Source organism: Amblyomma americanum, chromosome 2 (assembly GCF_052857255.1).
Source record: "Amblyomma americanum isolate KBUSLIRL-KWMA chromosome 2, ASM5285725v1, whole genome shotgun sequence".
Taxonomy (NCBI): Eukaryota; Metazoa; Arthropoda; class Arachnida; order Ixodida; family Ixodidae; genus Amblyomma; species Amblyomma americanum.
Genome location: NC_135498.1, coordinates 5,168,517 through 5,189,970, shown reverse-complemented (window position 1 = coordinate 5,189,970; position 21,454 = coordinate 5,168,517). Strand labels below are relative to the sequence as shown.

The following is a 21,454-nucleotide window of genomic DNA, read 5'->3' as shown; positions in this document are numbered from 1 at the left end:
TGCAGCCAACCAAGCCCATAGATTACTGTTCCGGAGTACAGGCTCAGTTGTATAGTTGATATTGACTCAACTGAGAGCCTTGTATCTTAATTTATGTACAGACCTAGCTGAGCTAACCTGCTGCTGCTTTTTTTACCTTTTCAGGCCGTGTTACTGAAGAGATGTGACAATGTTGGGGAGAAAGGGTGAGTTGTGGTGCACATCCTGCCCCTGTGCTGCTGGGGCCAGGTTATTTTTTTTACATGAAAATTTTCTTTTCCCAGGCTTTGGTGGCTCCTCCATCTGTGCAAGTACTTGGAACACTTGGACTTGTCCGAGATGCCCAAGCTATCTGGTCAGGTAAGGAACTCATTAGAGCTTGCAGCGTAGTGTGTGCAGTCCAGAAAATTATGTACCAATGGTGGATGCTCCTGTGGATAGAAATTCTGTACACCTTCAAGGGGCTGCGAAACACCGCTTGAACGGATGCTAGTTACACTTCAGATGGATTCTTTATGTCACACAGATGCTGACTAAAAAAGAATTACAAGAATCGATTCATAGGAACGGGAGTTATTCAATGAAGAAATTTCAAAATACAAGCAAACAAAATGCTGCCCTCAACTCGATTTTCGCTCAGCTTCCCATTCCCATTTTACTCTCCCAATGACGACACTTTGAGCGACCAATCAAAACAGCCTATCTGAGCACGTGGCGGAAGTTTGCACTCCATGGTTGCCTGCTCTCTGTAACTCGTTCATGCCAAGGCTGGCAGTGCCATTTGCATGGTTACAACAACCATGTGAACGCCCAGCTGACCCAGCGATGCTTCATCGTCACGCCGATGGCGCAGAAGGGAACACTGATCAGTGACGTTCACTTACTTATGGATCCGAACTCGAGCGCGAGATACTGCGACGGTGTGACAACCTGCGCAAGATATCAGACACATTTAGCATAGCGCGTACCGCTACTGCTTACCACCAACCATCGCCCGTCGCTCCTATCGTGCTAGTTAGTCACGGCGAGCAAGGAGCGCGTGCTGTTGACGGGAACGTGGCGACAGATGGCTCCGTCGCCCGGTGATCCTCCACAAGCTGACGATGCGCACTGCCTGCAAAATGTGAAACGAACGTATCTTTCCTTGGGACCGAAACGAACGCTTATATAGAGTTCAGTGGCTTGATCGGATCTCAGATACATAGAGAGTAGCCATAAGTGTTGAGTGCTAGGTCGTAGGATGTTTACAGAGAGGCGCAAAGTCCTTCGATGCAAAAAGTAGCCAGACCCTCTAGTGGTGTATTTTTGTTTTACTTGCTTTAAAGTACTTTTGGTTTTGTTAATGTAATATAAAACACAAAAACTTGACAAAACGTATCTCTAGTTGTAAACACAATTTGCAGTATATTTACTCTCTGTCCAATCATCAAGCTCCCACTAAGTGATGTCATATCCGCTGCTAAAAACCGCCACTGTATGGTGACACCGTCAGCGCCACGAATTTGTTTTTGCGAGTTAATTAAAATATTAAGAACTGCAGCATACGCGGTACGACTCTATGCAACGAACAGGCAAAACAATGCACTGAATATACAGTATTGTGCGTTTTTATCGTGAAGACTTTCAAAAATTTCCCCGCCTCACCCGCTGGCTCATTTGCTGTGAAACTTCACACAGAGCTTGCGTATTATGGTAACTTTTGTATCGTACCAAGTTTGACAACGGTACTTACCGAGTTGAGCCGTGGATGATGCGAAAACGTAATCGTCTACGTAGAGATCAGCGAACCAAAACCCACAGACGACGTTTTTTCGCTGAAGGGCGGCAGTGGCGCTATCTGTTTTCGGCAGTGGAAAGCGTTACGACAAGGCCGCTGAGACGAGCGTTACAAACAATATTCTTTGGAAGGCAAAGTCTCGTTAAATCAGCTGTTCTGATATTTTTTCCCGCTCAATTAGCCGAAGATGTTGTAAGCGCTTCTGTTGAAGCAGACGAAATGGCCGGAACGGCATATTCAAAGGGCCCGCGCTTCTTAGAACGCTCATCTCGGCGGCCTTGTCGTAACGCTTTGCACTGCCGAAAACAGATGGCGCCACTGCCACCATTCAGCGAAAAAACGCCTGCGGGTTTTCGTTCGCCGACCTCACGTAGACGATTACGTTTTCGCATCATGCACGGCTCAACTCGGTAAGTACCGTTGTCTAACTTGCTACGATACAAAAGTTACCATAATACGCAAGCTCTGTGTGCAGTTTCATCGCAAATGAGCCAGCGGTTGAGGCGGGGAAACTTTTGAAAGTCTTCACGATAAAAACGCACAATACTGTATGTTTCGGGGCCCCTTTAAGCATCACTGTCGACAACAAGGTAGGCTTGAAGCTTTAGTCCTTGGTTGAAAGATGGAAATTTTTGTATGTAGCAAGTGTGCTGATATGAAACTGCAGTTGACAGTACTGCCGTTCCAAAGCCAACCGCCGCAGTGGCTAAATGGCTGTTGTTTTTGGCTGCTGAGCCCGAGGTCAGGGGTTCAGTACTGTCTGCAATGGCTGGCTGCACTTTAGTAGTAGCAAAATGCAAAAATAGTCTTGTCCTGAATTTTGGTGCACATTAAAGGACCACGTGCAACTGAAATTAATACAAAAGCCTCTGCTGTGACACGTCTCGTAGACCAGGGTATTGCTTTGGCACAAAAAAAAAATTCTTTCCCTTTTTATAAAGGGGCCAGAGTGGCTAGTGCCAGGAGGTGCCATAGTGGGACACTAGTAACAAGGGAGCACCACGAGGTAGTGCGGGTGTTGTAGACCTGCATGCAACAGGCTGACGTGTACGTATTGTGTATGGCCTTGTAGCATGTGTGGAGTATGGCCATGGTGTGTGCAGAAGAGTGTGGTACATGCGGGGCTGGAACGTCAACTGCGTCACGAGGACACTGGTGGGGTGAGACGTGCACAATGGTGTGACTTCCGGCTATGCCGTAAAATGTGTTTTGACAAGTTCTAACAATGCAAACAACTCCAGAACGTCTGCTCCCAAGGAAACCTCCATCCTGTGGTGCGGCTGCAGCAACTCCTAGTGACCACAGCACTGACAGTGCTCAAATGCGAACAACTGGTGGCGCAAGTGCATGAGACATTGCTGACAACAGCAGTCGACACCAGCGTATCGGGGTAAGCAGGGCCTGGGGGTTCAGCTAGGCCTACTAGTGCATCTCTGGAATTGACCATGGAAGCTACAGGGCTATTGCCAAAATTCAGAGGCTACGAAGATAATCGACCCCCACAAGAGTTCCTGGATCTCTTCATCAAATACTTTGACCACATTTGAGAGCACGTAACAGACGCAGAAAAAAATTGAATGGGTCAGGCGGCAGATGCACCCAGCATTTCAAGACCAACTAGCGAACATGGAGTTTGTGAACCTGCATGACATGGCAAAGGCCGCTGGCCTGCATTCTGCACCGCTGCTGCTGTGAAGCACACAGGTAGCGCCCGACCTCTCCTTTATTGATACCAGTCCTCCACACTGTCGGTGCCCTACCTCAGCAGCCCCTACTGATCTTTGATCCCCATAGCAAGACTGGTTTCTTCAACCTCGCCTCCCGGCACAAGTTGCTTTCCTTGGGTTAAGCGCTGCGCGCAGAGACCCCTTAGTGGTCACCACTCGATGCCAGTGCCCTGCGCTAATCGCCGGCATCAGTTAACAAAAGTGGCCGACCGGCGCCTGGCACTACATGGATGAGACCTCTAACAGGTGGTGATGCTCAATCTGAATAAGCCGAAAGGCATGCTGGGTACTTTGCTGGGTACTTCCAAGTAGTATGGTGCTCTGCTTGAAATGTGGTGCTGTCAAGCTTTGATTTGGTTCTTCATGTGTTCATACACTCAGATGAAGTCGTAAAAAGGTCAGCATGCTTTACTTGCATTATAATGTTCGTGTTCGATGTTCAGCTTTCGAATAAAGGGTGAAAAAGCGTTACAAGTGCAAATCTTTCGGCATGCATCGTCTGTTCATGCTGAAGTTTGGTACGCTTTATTCACTTGCTGAAAGGTTCGCCTGTTATTGTTGTAGTGCGGCTGCTAAATTTTTCTCTAGCATATATTAGAGCAAATATTTCTTAGAGGTCTCGCGCTATCAGGAGCTGCCAGCTACCATAGCCTAGCATTACGTACGAAGGCACTATTGTGCATTTTGTAGCAGAGTGGCTGCGACGGCAAAGAGATTATATCTTGCAAATTCTTGGAGGTCTTTCGATAGTTTTTCTACATCCATCGCGCTAGCTTGGTGGTTACAGCAGTCGGTGACTGAGTTGACGGCCCGGGTTCAAACTGGCCGCGTTTCGATAAAGGTGAAGCGCGCATTGACGATTCCCAGGTGGTCAAAATTAATCGGAGCCCTTCACTACGGTGTTTCTCGCAGGTAACATGTCGCTTCAGGATGTACCCCACAATTTACAATTTTTTGTACCTTTTCTAATATTTGCAAACTTTTCATGTGCTCTGCATTGTAGCTGCATGGGTTTCATGCCACGCGGTAGCACTTGAGCTTACGTTGCCTGCAAGCAAGGTACACTGCGTTTTAGTTGATGCACTAAAATTGGCACATGCAGCACCTTGAGTTCTTCCTCTAGGAAGTCTGCATACTTACCAGTGCTTTACGATCTTAGCAAGGCACACAATCTGCTTTTTTGTCATACATGCCCCTGTCAGAACTGCTTTTCTTCATTATTTGCTGTGGTTTATGCCATAGTTATTGCAGAAGCTGGCATGCTAAACAACTCTCTGAAGCAACTGAATTTCAGTTTGGCTTTAATGCAAACATTGAACTGTATGACAAATGTTTGAATTTTTAGCACTGCTGTTTTGTTTTGTGCCTGCACGAATTATTCCCCAGCAGGCATGCACCGAGACTATGTGGCTGAAAGCCTCTACTAATGTGCGTCCACTTACTGAGGCTTTGGTGCATGTAAGGGAACCCCGTTCACACACAGATATAACCGAGCATAAATGGGTCACTGCAATGCATCTCATAGCTTGCATGGAGGTGCGGGACATTGCATGCCATTTATATATATCTGTTACAGCTCTTAATGTTAAAGGGACCCCAAAACACATAATCATTGTATTGTTTTGCCTGTTGGTTGTATAGAATAGAGTTATAGTGATGCTATTAGCATCGGTCGTACCGTGTACACTCCCGTTTTTGATATTTTAATTAGCTCGCAAAAACAAATTCATGGCACTGATGAAGTCACCATACAGTGGCAGTTTATAGCTGTGGATATGACATCACTGGGCGGGAGCTTGGTGATTGGACAAACAGTAAATATACTGCAAATTGTGTTAAGGGCACATGGTAAGCCCTATACTTCCCATGCATTTTAGGCCATGTTGAGGTACATGTTTCTCACTAATAACAGTAGCCTAATAATACATATATCATTGTTTGCCAAATTTTGTGCTCTTTTTACTGAACTAGAATATTTGAAATGTGTTGAAAATTCGATTTTTAATAAAATTTTTTCCGGCCTTTCTTTCCGCATTTCAAAATTCATAACAGAATAACTGCTCAGTGAAATTGCTTAATTCTAGTTCAGTAGTTGGCAACACTTATGTAGGTGATTGCAAAAAAAAATCAGCCGTCTGTCTTGAAAGGCATTGGAAATAATGGTACCTTTGTAAGAAAAAACACTGTTTTGAGATAATAGAGCGTAAAGAGAAAAAAGATGTGAAAAACCATTTTTTATTCGCAGAAACGCCTCCATAGTAATTGGTTTCATAGCCCCCTGCTTCGTAGTCACTGTCGCCGTCATTTTTTCACTTTTCGGCTTGTCGTTTTGACTGTCTGGCCTCTTTTGTAAGCTGTCGTGTTGCTCGGTCCGCAAAGTACATGCGCTTATAGTCAGCTTCCCTCAGCCACTTGATGGTGTTGCTCCCTGGGTTCAATCCACACGCCTTCAAAACGTTGGCCCGTGCGATGCTACCATCATTAAATGAAAGAACAGCATCCAGTGTTGCCATCCGTAGGGTCCGAAGCCTAACAAACACATTCTTTGGCGCGCGTTCCCAAACAACATGGTTGAACGACTCATTTGCATTTTGAGTTCGCCCATGCAGGCACTTCTCTAGGAGCTCAGCCTTCGATAGCTCCCTATAAATGGGTTTGATAGCCTCCAAGACAGATGCAGGCAAACTCTCCTTGAGGAAAAATGGCTTGTCCTCTGACTGACTTCTGTTGAAGGCACACCACGTATCAGGTCCCTTTGGGCAAAGTCCATGGCATGGGTCATCGTCTGTGGCCGATAAGTGGAAGGAGGTTGCCCAAACGGCCTTTCGCATTTCATCCAGGTTTCCTACATTTCTTCTGATGGCCAAACCATAGTACGTCTGGAGCTTGTCTATTACTGCATCAGTCAGTCGGCCTCGGCCCGAGAGGCTCTTTTCATCAGAGAGTTTTCCTGCTTTGTTTCCTTTTTTTAGCCTTCGTAACCTTGTGCCCATCCTTTTTTGCACGTGCCCTATGCACTCAACCTTGGATATTTCAACGGAATCACCATATGGCATTTGTGCCTTCACAGCCATAAAAGCCTTGCTGTCACCATCCCCAAGGTATTTGACGTATCGAACGCCGAGAAGCTCCTCACTCCCGCCGAAAATTTTCAGTGCTCCTGCGACTTCCATTCCACCGCTGGTGCCTTGGTAGTTGCTTTGGCACACCTCTCTATGAAGGGGGTCACTGTTTGTACCCTTGATGCTGCACTTTGGACAACATTTAGACAAAACCTCCACATCCAGCACTTTCCCAGAGTCTACACTGGTCGCAGAGACTATGCCGTTATTGGAAGTATGGCCTCGCTTCTGCCAGCTTCCATCAAGAGCAACTGCGATGTCTTTATCCCCCTCATTCAGCTGCACAGCTTCGTCAGCTGCCCTTTTCATCGACTCCTGAGCAGCAGCTTCGATGTGACCTAGAAGCTCTTGATTGTATTTCGCAAACTTTGTCGGCGGCTTAGGAAGGTTTAGCATAGCACAGAGTATATTTCCTGCAGCCATTCCCTTACCAATGGACCTCAAGGCATACACTAACCTGAGGTTGGCTTCATAGAGGCCAGAAGTAGTTTTCTTCGACGTCTCAAATCGTTGTGCGGCGCTACACACTTCACAGTTCAAACTGTAAATGCTTGCAACACCTACCCGTTTTGTCACAATTTCGATGAGCTCAACACTTCCACCGCACTCTCTGCACACATAAATCTGTGTAATTGCGGCACAAATGCCGTCCATGTCCATTAAGGCATATTGGCTGCTGCTCTGTAGCACATCCTCTTCCTGGAAGCACAGAGAAAATCTTGAAAGCTTCGATGTCGAGGAGCTGGCGCGTTCGGGATCTCATTCGGTCGTGGACATCCTTTTGCTTTTTCACGATGAGCGTAGCGGTTGCTGTGAAATTCACGCCTGACGAAGGCCTTCTTTGCACTGGGCATCTCAACTTATCAGCAGCAACCAACACCGGCACAATTTACAATACTGATCGAAAGGGATAGCACTCGGACGCAGCTGCATGAAGGTTGCAGAAACGTGAAAAAAACGTGCAAAGCGTCTCAGGATTGTCTTGGCTAAAAAAGAGGAGCTGTACAATAGTTGCCAGACAATTTTTTATATGTAGCTGATTTTAGACAAGTTTTGAAATCAGGTGGTGGACTTTTTGGTTGAAAAAATTGACGTTAATCCTGAAAGGGGGCGTGGCCGCTCACTACTTGGTTTCGGAAAAAGCGTTTTTCAGCCGTAAATATGGCTTTCTGAGGAAAGTGCGATCATGGAACATGTGTAGAAAGAATTGAACTTCTAAAATTCCAAAAGAAAATAAAACGATTTTTTTCTAATTTTACCTTACCCTGTGCCCTTAATAAATAGAGATACAGTTTGTCAAGTTTTTGCATTTTATATTAGATGAACAAAACCAACTTGTTAGATAAAAGCGCTATAAAGCAAGTAAAACAAAAATGGACCACCAGAGGCTCCGGCTACTTCTTGCATCGAAGGACTTTGTGCCTCTCTGTACACATCCTACGACCTAGTACACAACGCTTATGGCTACTCTCTATGTACATGAGAACGGCTTTGCGGAATCGATCTGATCGAGCCATTGCACTTACAAGCATTCGTTTCGTTCCCAAGAAAGGATGCAAAGAAAAAAGCCATTCATTTCACAATTAGTAGTGCCCATTGTCATCTTGTGAAGGATCACCGGGCAGCGGCGCCAGATGGCGCCACGTTCCCGTCAACAGTAGGGTGCCTCGATGCGTGTGCCCCCGTCAGAGCGGCGGAGGGGGGCACGCGCATCGAGGCACCCTAGTCAACAGCACACGCGCCTTGCTCGCTGTGACCAGTCAGCGTGTTCCTAGAGAAAGAAAACAAAGGACAAGCGCTTGTCCTTCGTTTTCTTTCTTTTGGTGTCCACTGTAGCAGCGCTTTTAAAAGTGTTAAAAAAGCCGTGGTAGGCGATAAGCTGTAGCGGTACGCGCTATGCTAAATGTATCTAGTATCTTGTGCAGGCCGTCACTCCGTCGCAGCATCTCGTGCTCGAGTTCGGATCCAGTTTGGATCGTGTTCGGATCAATACGTCAGGGAGCGTCACTGATCAGTGTTCCCTTCTGCGCTGTTGATGTGATGATGAAGCATCGTTGGGTCAGCTGGGAACTCACATGGCTGTTGTAACCATGAAAACGATGCTACCAGCCTTGGCAAGAACAAGTTACAGCTGTTAGGCAACCATGGTGGGCAAACTTCCGCGACGTGCTCAGATAGGCTGTTTTGATTGGGTTTTGCCCCGTGTTGTCATTGGGAGAGTGAAATGGGAACGGGAAGACGCGCGAAAATCGAGTTGAGGGCAACATTATTTTGCTTGTATTTTGAAATTTCTTCATTGAATAACTCCCGTTCCTATGCATAGACTCCCGTAATTCTTTTTGAGTCAGCATGTGTGTGAGATAAAGAATCAATCTGAAGTATAGCTGGCATCCGTTCAAGCAGTGTTTCACAGCTCCTTTAAGAATTATTATGCTTGATTTCCTAATGCTGGTTGCTGCCATGTATAGATGGAAAAAAGTACTAATATAAATGCTTTGCTTTATGGCATCTCCTGAAGCCTTCAGTAGCTTCTGAATGTATAATCAATGTTGCTTCCCATCAAGGCAGAATAGACTCTGTAGTCATTTTGCTGTTGTGTACTTTATGCTAGGAGCCTAGTTAAAGGAGAACTACCAAGCCGTGTATGGACAGATGTCCTCAATGATTAGCACCTCAGCTGGTAATGCATATGTAGAGGAATGTGGAATTGCATTGTATGCAAAGTTTTCAAGTTAACATAATGAAGTAATAACACTAGAAGCTAAGCAAAACATCAGCTTGCTTTGTGTTTTTCCTAATGAAAGCCTTAAATGAAAGCAAGGCGTCAAAGCCTGCAGCCCAGCTTTGCTACAGTCACCACAACACAAAGTCAGGCACAAGGGCAAGACAGAAAGACCGCAACCAAAAGCAGGACTAGCTTTTGACATAGGAAGCTTTATTGGTGAACTGCGAAAGGAGCAAGTTTTTCAACTGCTAATGGGAAACTTTTCTTGTTGTGTGGGTAATAGCATCTGATATAACGTTTTTCTTGGAAAAATTTTTGCAGAAAATTTTTATAGCATATAATAAATGGGTTTAATACAGGAAGTCTGAGTGAGGAGTAGTAAATTACAATAAATTGTATGGTAGAGCGTACAGAAATTCTGCATCGGCTTTTCTAGCGTATGCAGAACCTTTACCTGTGTTTATTTGAATATATTTTACAAGTTCCTTTGACTAAGTATCGTAGACTGTTCAACCAAAGGCATCCCCATCCAGTTTTAGTTTGGGTGTTAGCACTGTGGCATAGCATGTGTGTTAATAATTAAGACTTGGGTAAACTATTCTTAAGACATTGATACCGAAATGTCTGTGCACACAGAGTGTTCCCTGGCTATTTAAAACTAGCAGTTTTATAGCATAATTATTACTGTAGATCCTTATGCACCCAGCAGCCATTAGACCAGCGTTTGCATTCTTTGCAGCATCTTGCACTTCTTGAAATCGCCAATTGCCCTCTCAGTGATGATTCTGAATGGTAACAAGTTCTTGGAGTACGTTACCTCCATTTCCCAAAGCTGCTGCCTTGGAAGTGTGAAGGGAGGCACGATAGATCTCAAAAACACTTCAAGATGAAGGAAGCCCCCTTTCTGCCAGCACCTGGTTTTCTTTCTGAAGCACACGCAGGAGATCTTTGAAATGAGAAAACGATTCCCTACATCAGAGATGCCCATGGGTGTGGCCAGTGCGGACCAGCTGACGCCATATCATCCGCCATGGAGGCCCTCTTGCATGGACTAAGGAAAGAAGGCTGTAAGGGCCAGTGTGAGTGGCACCATCAAGTGTCACAGCGGGACACTGTGACAACGTGGGTGACACAGCTGTGGTAGATATGCGACAGGCTGGCGGGGACATGCATGGCTGGGCAGCGTGTGTGGAGCACAGCCTTGATGTGTACAGAAGTGGTACATGCGGGATCAGAGCGTGAACTACGGCATGCGAACGACACTGGCGTGGTGAGGCGTGCATGATTGTGTGACTTCTGGCTATGCAATAAAACGTATCTTGACACTTCCTTTACTGACCCTCTGGATATATCACAGAATGGAAAACATTGTCTGAATCATGTTATACCACTGTTTATTTTTCCGAGACACCTTTAATGACCAAAGCCAACCAACTACCCATTGAATCTGCAACATCTGTGAATTTCTGTTGGAACATTCGTTTGAACAAATTTTCCTCTTTTGGTTTGTATTGTGGTTATTTTTCAGTATTGTGGTTATTTACGAGGATAGTATATGGTGACAGAACTTGTATATAGTAGTTTTCTGCCACTCGGTGCAGTGCTTTCACATGGCGGGAGTCCGACTGCGTCGCCTCGTCCTTCGCGGCTGTGCGGGGCTGACTGCGACTGGCTTTTCCAAGATTGCCACCAAGTGCTGCTTCTTGTCGGAGCTCACACTGAGCGGCTGTCTCCAAATGACCGACCACGACCTGCTGGTGATGTGCCAGGTGGGCATGATCACTGCCTTTCTTCTAGGGAGTAGACAAGGGAATAGAAAGAGGTGCTCGTTATGACATACATGGTGGAAGCCGACAGCTACGGAGATCAAGGAGCATAGGGGATGTTTTTTCTTTAATTTGTGGTTTGCATCAATGGGAGATCATGCTATACCAATAAAAGCAGAAGAAAAAAACCACATGCCGCTGGTGGGATCTGAACCCACGACCTCCGAATTTTGCGCGCTTCGTGCTCTACCAACTGAGCTAAGGCGATGATTGTCCAATATTCTGCTTTTGAGGGTATTTATGGGTAGTGTAACCAAACCTTGAGAGTGTTCACCAGCACCACCCACAGCATTGGACGTAGTACGTCCTGTATGGACCTTTTCACAAATTCCGCCGTGCCCCCATGCGGCCGTGCAAAGCACTCTTCGAAAACGGAGCGCCGCGCTTGCGTCTGCTGGCGTCTTTCCGTCCACCTCTCCGCCTGCGCCCGGCCACCGGAAAGCCTTTCTCTGCCGTCTCGTCGTCATCGCTGTTTCTTGGTCTTCCTGTTGTGTCTGCTGTTCCTTTGCACCGCATGACAGTTGGATGTTGCGTTCTACGGCCATGGATCACCAGCCAAGCACGGTAAGTAGACGCAAAGTCCGGCGTTCGCCCACTGCATGTATACGTCGAGCCCTCGCCGCACACTTGCGCATTGCTCCGCATCCCGCTGCTGTGCACGGGGCATAAATGCCTACTTCGAAATGGGTATGCCCTTTTCGTTTGGTGCGTGTTATAGCTTACAGGTCTGTTTTTCGTTGCCGCTGCTGTTGACAAGTCATCAGACAGCTTGGTCTTGTACTGATCGTTCGCGGTCATGTTGTTTCCACTTCAGCAGCAACTGAATAAGCGTGCAACGTTGCTGCCATGTATCCAGAATGCAATACTACCTTTTCCGACGCGAATAAGTGTCTTTGCAAGAGGAGGGCGAAGGTTTCGCCGCTAACGCTTCAGCCACCACTTGGGCGTGTTATGTAGCATAAGGTCGTGCTCATATGAATGTTACGTACGATTAAAGTAGAAGGTTGGCTGGACTTTTTGGAACATGCAAAAACTCTGTGCGCTTCCGTTCATGTTCGCGACATCGTGCTGCGATTATACAAGTACGATGCTTGCATCGAAAGTGTCACCATCGAGACAGTGGCTCTTGAAATGCTATCGTGAGCCGAAAACAATGTGTACTTTCGAACCGAGAACTAGTGGAGAAATCAATTTTCAGTGCAATAACTAATAGAAGTTACTTTCCATTACGAAGAACAATATTAAATTGGTAAACTTTTCGTTGTGTAAATGTAGAGATAGTTTTCTTCGCGCTTGGTGCCTGCAGGGTAGTGAAGTGAAATGTTTCTTTACAAGTGCGGAACCATTGAAAGTAAGTGAACTACTGAAGAAATTTTCTGTTAACCTCGCAGGTTTTCAACAACACGCAGAATTTCTTCACTTCACTGATTTTCTAGAGTACACATATTACTGCCTCCCGTCATAGAGCTTTGACAGAAATTTTCGTTGCTCATCAGTGACTTATTTTAGTTGCAAAAAACCTTTGTATCTACGTTTACATAAATCAAATGGTTACACCTAGAAGGTATCATTGATTTGTCTATGTTCCAGGTACCACTATAAGCCGTGGAAAATGTTCAGCCACTTTCATTGAGTTTCCCGAAGGACCGTGGACCAAGCAGCTGAAAGGCCTGTACAGAAGTTTTGTGGATGACTCCATTTTGCAGCACGAGAGGGCTCTATCTGCTTTCAAACATTGTGTTGCCGGCTATAGGATGTTTAAAGCTGAGAAGGTTCACGATGCACTGCTCTGCGAAGCTGGTGGGCAGGTGTACCTCAAAGCCACTGTCGAGGCATCATTTTCTGTGTAAATACGGTACAAGTTAGCTTCAGCAATTACATCTGACGGGCTCGTGAGGAAAGGCTGTTGCGACTGCTGTGCAGGAGCATCAGGAGTGTGCAAACATGTGGCAGCCTTATTGTGGTTCTGGACATGAAGCGCTCTGGACAAGCTTATATACAGGACACTGCTTCGTGCACTGGAAAGCCAAGAGCCTGGGCGACTGGGACAAAGCATGGGAACATGCGCACGTTAAAGTTTTCTGATTGGAACTTTGTGAAGCACATGCCCAACAGGGCAAACCAAAGCAAGTGTGCAAAAGAAAATGCATGCGTTCAGTTAGCTGCAGGAGACATACAAGGATTGCATAAAACACTGTGTGATATATTGCAGGACAACTCTCTTCTTCTAGTGCCCCTGCAGCCAATCATCCAGCAGCATGCAGTGCCAGCGAAGCTAATGCTTAGACTCCCCACCAAGGTGCGGTGGAGCGAGAATGTGCCAGCAGGCTACAATTTTGAAGACTGCTCTCTCACACTCGTGAAGAAGCGTGGGCGCTTGAAGAAAGCACAAGGGACTAGAGCAGTTCTGCAACATAGTCCTTTGAGAGAGCAAAGCGCCTGACTGCGTCCCACTTTGGCGACATTGTTAGCCGCCAGGAGCCAGCAGATGAAAAGGTTTTGAAGCGAGTTTTTGGATCAAGCACCTTGCAAACCAACTATATGAGGGACAGCTTGCCTAATGAGGAGAATGCTGTGATTGAAGTTTACCATTGCGGCCTGTGTGTCAACCCGGGTGTAGCAGTACTTGGTGCGACACCAGACAGAGTAGTGAAAGATGGTGACAGCTTTGGCCTTCTAGAAGTGAAGACTCTTTCAGCTGCTAGAGACTGAGGAGAACTTCTGAGCAATGCCATTCAAACTGCATCATACCTGAAAGATGGCTTGGTTCGTACCTCGCACAAGTACTATTATCTGGTACAAGGGTAAATGGCGCTGACGGGACTTTCCTGGTGCAACTTTTTGGTTGACAATGGCGTTGAGTGTGCAGTCCAGAGGATTCAATTTGACAGTTTGCTCTGGACCAACAAAATGCCTCGACTCCTGCTGTTTTACAGAGACTATAAGCAGTGCCAAGTTCTTTCACATTGAAATTAACACAAAGTGCACGCAGTAAAAGTCTTTGTTTTCATTAACCTCCTCGTTCCCACAATATGTACTTCTCGGTCTGTTCGAACACATGGGAAGAGAATAGTTAACTATTGAGTTTAATAGTCCCAAAGTGGGAATATTAGCAATGAGGGTCAGCGTAGTGGAGGGCTCCAGATTAATTCAGATCAACTGTGGTTTTTTTAACATGCGCTCACATCACACAGCAGGAGACTTTTTAACACTTGGAAGTCACACTGCTTCCCTAATGCATGTGCACAATGACTGTTTAGCTATGGCAGTGAGCAGTTTTTATTAAAAGGCCTCTAGATCTCAATCCTTCTTCTGATTAAACCATGTAAACAGCCAAATGACAGTATTTTTGCAGTTGGAATAAGACAAACAAGAGTGGTGTGTGCATTTTGTTCCTAATTTTTCCACAGAGGTAATATAGTAGCGTTTACACTTCTGCACGTATCATTCATTTGCAAAGTCTGTTTTTGACAATTTTTTCGTTGCATTGTTCTCCACTTGCACCATATAGATTTTATTGTATATTTTTTCAGTGCAATACAGAAATGCGGCGTTGTATAACAAATGTACAAAACTTGAGATACTAAGTGACGGACAAAAAGTGCAATTTCTTTTTGCTAATCATTTTAGAGCTATGATAAGCATACAACATTCATCAAATTACGTGCTCAATGTAGTTGTTATGTTCAGTGCTCAGATTCCTTATTTATTTGCAATACATAGTGATAACAATTATTTCATTGCAATGTTCTTCATTTCTACCCACATATGCTCCATTTTAATATTTTGTGCATATTGTTTCAGTACAGCACAAAAGCACTCCCACATTAACTGTGGGCAGATTGAGATGGTTGTGGGGCAGTTTGGTTTTTTAGTCATTTTAGAGCTGTAATAGGGGTGCAACTGTTACCAAACATCAGCAGTATTCATGCAATGCATCAGTTATACTAAGTGTTCAGATTCCTTGCTCTTTCCAGTGTTGTGTTGAGAATTGAAGCTTTTTTTTAACGAATACTACACTGCAGTACCTGTTCATTTCCCTTGTAGTAGAACATGCTAACTGACACATTTTCTGTAACATGTCGGGTCTTTTTTCTTTTATTTGAACACTTTGGTTTTTTAAAATGTGGTATTGAATGAAGTGTAATAAAGTGAAATGGACAGCTTTGGGATGACAGGCCTTTCAGAGCCAGTTTTTTTATTTATTTGCTGCTTGCTAGCATCCTCTTCTGGTACACATTCTGGGTACGATTCTCAACAATCAGCTGGTTTGTGTTCTCATGAAAGCCGAGTGATCGTCAAACTTATTAAGTGACTATGCCCATGGACTTGTTTGAAACAGCATCACCTTTGCTGCTTTGATGACCATTCTGTCGACATACAGGTGGGCCAACTTCAGGCCTTGAAATAGACGATATTCATATTGATGTGATAATGTTCTGTTAAGTTTCACTGACTGAAGCAACAAACATAAGGGAAGAAAAGGAGGGTCTTTGCTCAGCTATGCCTCAGTGAAATGCAAACAGAAGTAAGATACAAATTAATATGAAGAGCTTAAGAAATGAAGAAAAATGTGATGGAAGTGCTAAACGGGCAGTGCTAAACAGGTTTCATTCTGAAAAATGCGCATATTGCTTACGTACAGCATATGGCTTATACATTGTAGTGAGCAATCGCTATTTTCGAAACACTTAATAAACTCACACTTTGGTCCTGTCAATTTTATTATGAAGGCCCCCTTAAGTTAACTCCACATAATGTGAAACAATTTTGGTCTCTGTCAGTGCAAATTGTCGGATGTCGACTGTGGTATTCATCAAATTCACTACAAGCACTGGACATATTCTGAAAACTGTGATTGTTAAATGCTGCAGAGGAAAACTTGTGTTAATTTCTTGGGTAGCTGCAGTACCCATTCTCTATTAAGTAAGGGCTCATTGGTGAAATTGTCTAGATAACAGCAAATCTTCCACAATTTGTTTAGTTTATGAGCCATAACATGGGGAAAAATGCACTTCAGTATGCGAAACTTCTTTACTTTTCTGATGACGCGTTCAACGTGTACTCTCAGTTTAGCAATCTCCCTTGTTTTGGTCTCTTCAGCGACTGGCAACTGCTGCTTTCCATTCAGCATCGGTGGCACATTTAGGTTAACACCAATTTCATTTAGATCATCACTGATCAGAAGCCCTCTGTCTGCCATCACGCTATCTCCGGGTTCAAGGAGATTGTGTAAACCACTTTTTCTTGTAATCTCTTTGTCTGATATCCTGCCAGGAGACAGGTCAGTGACAAAGGAGATAAACCCATTAGCTGTTATCCCCAGCAGGCCTTTTGCAGTATTGTGACTTTTGTAGGCACTGATGGTGTCACTCTGCACGGTGTACTCAGATGGGGTCTCAATAAAAAGTTCTGTGCAGTCCAGTATCACACGAGTTGAAGGGTAGAGAGCCCTGGAAGACTGCGGCATGTATGATGACACAGTTTCACGTGGTGGCCACACTGGGACCTGAACTAGCACATCACTCAGGAAATCTACCCAGTAGGAGAATATGCCGCTGACCAATGATGTGCTTATGGCAAAACGGAATGCTATATCCTGCCCCAGGAGACCGACTCTTATCCTGCACAAGCAAATAATCGGCTGCTCTCTCACACTAAGCATAGGTCGTCGGCCAGCTGGTGAGTTCGTTGTTCTGTGCTTGGAACTGATAAATGCAACGAAGCATTCAAAGCCCTTCAGTGAGGAGAAGCCAGTATAAAACCGAAGCTGCTTCTCATCCTTGACTAAGTCTTCAATATGAGAACTTTGCTTAGTTATGTTTATTCCTAGCCCTTTCAGTTTTTTCCTTGTGCAGCAAAGAATGCAGCTTTGCTACTTCTTCTTAAAGGAAACTGCTATTCTGTCTCAGCTTTTCATTTCCTTGCTGTAGTTGTTGACACATAGTTACGAGCTCTGCAGCGCTTGCTTGGTAACGATGTGCTGTCTCTGATGCTGGTCTCATTGAATACGTATGGTCGTAGTCTGGAATGAAGCAATTTAAAACAAATATGGTAGGCTGCATTTAGCTAACAGTTTTTATATGATAGCAAGGTCAGGTGGGAAAAGTGAAGCCAGATTTATATGAAATTATTTATAGTAAAAATAAACATGCAAAATAAAATGACAGCAACAAGCCATAGGGAGGAACTTGATAGCAGGTGCAAAACACAATGCCAGGATTATATCTCCAATTCCTCAATTTATTCCATTTTAGTTGCATTTTTCAATAAATCTTGCTCTACATATACACAACATTTCACTCCGAGGTTACCTGCTGGTAGCTGGGGATGGATTCTTGACGGAGAATCAGCTGGAAGTTACACAGGTAAAGTAGCTGAGAGGTTGTCTGCAAAGATAAATAATTTCAAAATACTTCATAATAGCGCGGCTGTGGCAGCAAGACAGTACCTGAATTTAACCTGAATGATCGGAATAACATTCTCTGGAAAATGAAGTTAGGAACAGCTATAGCAGAGTCAACTCAACAAGAGATGTATAAATGTACAATCACTCATAGCGAGAAAGCCTACTGCCACACTCCCCCCGAAAAAAAAAGAAGTCATTGCCTCTGCTCGTCACGGTGAAACGAATACAAACAAAAAGACAATGATAAGACAGCACCCCGTTTGTAATGTCGACCAAATCCCATCTCTGTGAGCCTCCCTTTTCGCTTGTGCCTGTTATGCTGTGTCAAGATTCAACAAGTTCATCAACTTACCGACACTTAAACCCGCTCCCTTCCTTCCAGCAAAAGAAAATAAAGCACTATGGCAGCGACTGGTCCGCTTTTCACATTCGAAGCACATTAAGCTTAAATGTGAAAGAAAAAACGCTGTTTTGTACGTTGCTGAGATTCCATTTCAACCGTGCCGCAGATGCAGAGTTCGTCCTGGATATCGGCCTCTTGCGACATCGCCACGACGCGCTTTATTCGGCGTCGTTTCCCAGCGCCTGGTAAACATAAGGAAGCATTAGTAGCAGACAGCCATCTCCTCTCAAAGTGGCACATTCTTACCTGTAATCACAGCAGGTGTCCGTTCCGCATACACTCGGTGTGGAAAGATCGTGGGGAGACGATCCATGTATCGCTTGCGCCTGTAGTGTTGAAATGCTCACCATATATTTTGTGGTGCTTTGAAGGCTTCCACAAGGTAAATAGTCCTTCTGAGCCTTGCCGATTTATCCTGCGCACCCATTCTTGCTTCAGCTTGTTGTCCTTGGGGAATCCGTGGAATGAAATGTTATTGTCTTTTCTTGTGTTGTTACTACAGCCGGGCACGCAGCATGTTTGACCGCCACCACGATTCTCCTTTGCAGACATGTCGAACGTCTAAAAGGTCACCACAAAACTGCAGAAAGACTAGCAGCTAACCACCACTACAGTGCACTGCTACATTTTACTAAGAAAAACCAACAACAACACGCACGAGATGACGCACAACGCCAGAAAACGGCGGCACAACACAGCAACCTGCCTGGCAGCAGCCGACGCAGGAGGCGATCGCTCCGTTCTCCTATCATGCTTAGCGCGGATCCGCTATGGGATGGCGCGGCGCTGCCATTTGTGGAAAGGTCTATTACCTCGAGTGCCACGTAGGAACATGATCATGGAACATGGTAGGGACATGGTGAGAGTGGAAGCTGTGTGAGAACCCTCTTATGCTGCCTATGGCATCAAAGCTGCCAGATTCGAGGCCCTTATTAAACTATCCTTGGTCTCGGTGGCTGTTGCCTTCCGTCATGTTTCTCTTAAGAAGCCACATTCTCTTGATTGTGCATTCACAAACTCCTAGGTGCCTTTGGAACTTTCATAAAAGGTGTCACATGTGCTGCAAAGAGGCATAATTCACTACAGCTCATTGAAGAAATCAGAGAAAATAAAATAGATTAGACAGAAATTGAATTGAAGTCTGCTCTGGTCATTGAATTGGAAGCAGGGGGTATTGCTCAGTGGTACCACTTTGGGCAGAACTGAAATGCATGGTCTTGCTCAGCATCAACAAGGGTTAATGTTAAAGGCCTAGACACCTTTTGATTGCAAAGGAGGTTTGCTTGTACAGCTTTTGCAGTTTTATTTTTCTTTATCTAGAACCTGAGGGCACTGAGGGTCTTCAACATGTCTGGATCATTCCTCAACTGTAAGCACATTTCAGTATCTTTAAATGTATTCCTATGTTTCTGTGTATTTGCTGAATTGTGTTTCCAAACATCTTATGTTTGAGTGTGCTGCAGATATGTGTTCTTAAATAAACTTGCATTTCTTTTCAGTGACCAGTGGCAGTATTGGTGCCGTTGGCAACTTGCCCTTATTGGTAAGCGCAACTGATGGTGTGCTCAAGTGGGGTGCGATTTTTTTTTCTCGAGAAGAAATGTTCATTGACCGTTGTTCCTGATGCACCATTGTCTTTGTCTTAGCACTTCGATGCTTCTTTTTTAAGTAAATGTGGTAAACAGAAAGTGTGTTTTGCTGTTTTAACATTGCCTCCATAAATTTTAATCGTTTTCTTTATTTATTTAAATTTCTTGCTACCCCTTGGATTTTTTGAGCACTTGCATTTTGTGTGGTTTTAGTGGTGTGCTCTCTTAATTGAGCACTGCTCACTCCTGTACATTAAAAAATGGCATTCTTACTTTCCTTCTTTGTTCTAATGGAAAATGCAGGAAGAGCTGAATCTGAGTCACAACAGTGCTGTCACCGATGCTGTTATTGCGGCCATCTCTGCCAGCTGCACCAAGCTCAGGTCAGCCAAAAATGGCGTTGCCGAAACATGTCATCATGTGTTGTTTCATGTGGGACTATTTTGTGGTTAGGGTGTTCTCATGGGAAATGGTCTCTATGTGTAATGCATACAAGGAGAGTCCTATTCAGAATATTTAGCTTCATTTTCTGAAGCTGATACGGGATGCTGTTAAAGAAGGCGCACAATGGCGATTTCATCGCAAGTACCCTCTTTTTTATTGGTTGGATTCGCTGCATAGCTCACAAACGAGTATGCACGTCCCAACACTTCACCGCATGACAGGATTGCTTTTTTGAAGGCTTTGATGGCGGCCACCTTCTGGTGATTGGAAATTGTTTTGCACTTTCGTTTTCTGCCGCTTGGCCCTGTGGAACCAGCGGGACGTCTACTTGGACCAGCACACGAAGCGCACTGCCAAACGGTTTTAACCATGCAACCGTGCTGTGAAAACGGGAACTAAACTACACATGTAACCCGGGAAGCAGAACGCGCTCACAGTGCGCTCTGTGCAGTGAGGAAGTTGGAAAATGGGGAAATTCCAATGACCATGGTAACTTTGTTGCAGCATAGCATTGTGGGCATTGTGCACTGCACAGCATGGCATTTTTCAGCAGGCTGCGTACCAAATTTTTCGTGGAAGGGAGCGCCAGCATCGAATCATGCACTGGAGCTGACAAATTGTCCAGACAAATGATCCATGCAGGCCCCTATTGAGGCGGGATAAATTTTTCATATACATAATGCAGTGTTTGACAGAGCTGGTGAATGCATAGTGATTTCAGTTTGCAACATTGAATCGGTACAGATGCATTAGGCACTGTTACAAATTGACATATTCGGCGAGAAATGGCCTGTGGGGTAGATAGGAAGTTTGGTATATCCTGTTGTAGGAAAATTTTGCTTCCTAAAAACAAGATTTCATATTTATGGACTTCTATGGAAGCTACCAAAGGGAATGGGTACTCGTTCTTTATATCCATTGTTCTGTTGTAAACAGTTTCATTACAGGGAGGTTTGACTGTACTGCTGGTCAGCTTACCAAATTCATGCAGAATTATGAAGGGAGTAATCAGCTGCCACAATAATTCATTGCCCACAAGCAATTTTTACGCCAAGGGACACAGGCCATGTGGCAATGATGGTCCCTTCATTGGCATGGACAATGCTTCTCACATGGCCATTGGCGATGCTACCCATGTGAAATGGCTCTCCCTGTGCTCATGAGGTATTGAGCATAGATATGTGTCACCTTGCGTGATCTGCTTGGTGTGCCCACTTAAGCGAATGCTGCAGCTGAGTATGAAATGATCGAGAGTGAGTTGCTGGGTGAATTGTGTGACGCAGGTTTCTGGACATTACCTGCTGCGATCACGGTATCACTGATGTCGCACTAAGCCACCTGTCAAGGTGTGCTGGATTACGGCAGCTCAAGATGAACTACTTGGGGCAGGTAAGCCTGGCTTGATGTGCGCACTGTGGTAATTTTTTTTCTCTGCATGTTACCTTCCTTTCAT

The 21,454-nt window shown here is 44.9% G+C and overlaps 1 protein-coding gene across 6 annotated transcripts in view; it reads left to right on the top strand.

Moving 5' to 3' along the window:
- LOC144120464 (putative RNA-binding protein EEED8.10) overlaps nucleotides 1–21,454 on the top strand; it is a 76,081-nt gene that overhangs the window by 31,908 nt on the left and 22,719 nt on the right. For all 6 annotated transcript variants that reach the window (XR_013312445.1, XM_077652888.1, XM_077652885.1 and 3 more), the window contains 7 exons: nucleotides 145–185; nucleotides 264–339; nucleotides 10,932–11,099; nucleotides 19,289–19,337; nucleotides 19,468–19,511; nucleotides 19,861–19,940; nucleotides 21,285–21,390. Coding sequence is in view for 5 of the 6 variants with exons in the window: in XM_077652888.1 (XP_077509014.1) it covers nucleotides 145–185; nucleotides 264–339; nucleotides 10,932–11,099; nucleotides 19,289–19,337; nucleotides 19,468–19,511; nucleotides 19,861–19,940; nucleotides 21,285–21,390 (564 nt within the window). In the remaining variant the exon portion in view is untranslated. The remainder of the gene's footprint in view (nucleotides 1–144; nucleotides 186–263; nucleotides 340–10,931; nucleotides 11,100–19,288; nucleotides 19,338–19,467; nucleotides 19,512–19,860; nucleotides 19,941–21,284; nucleotides 21,391–21,454) is intronic.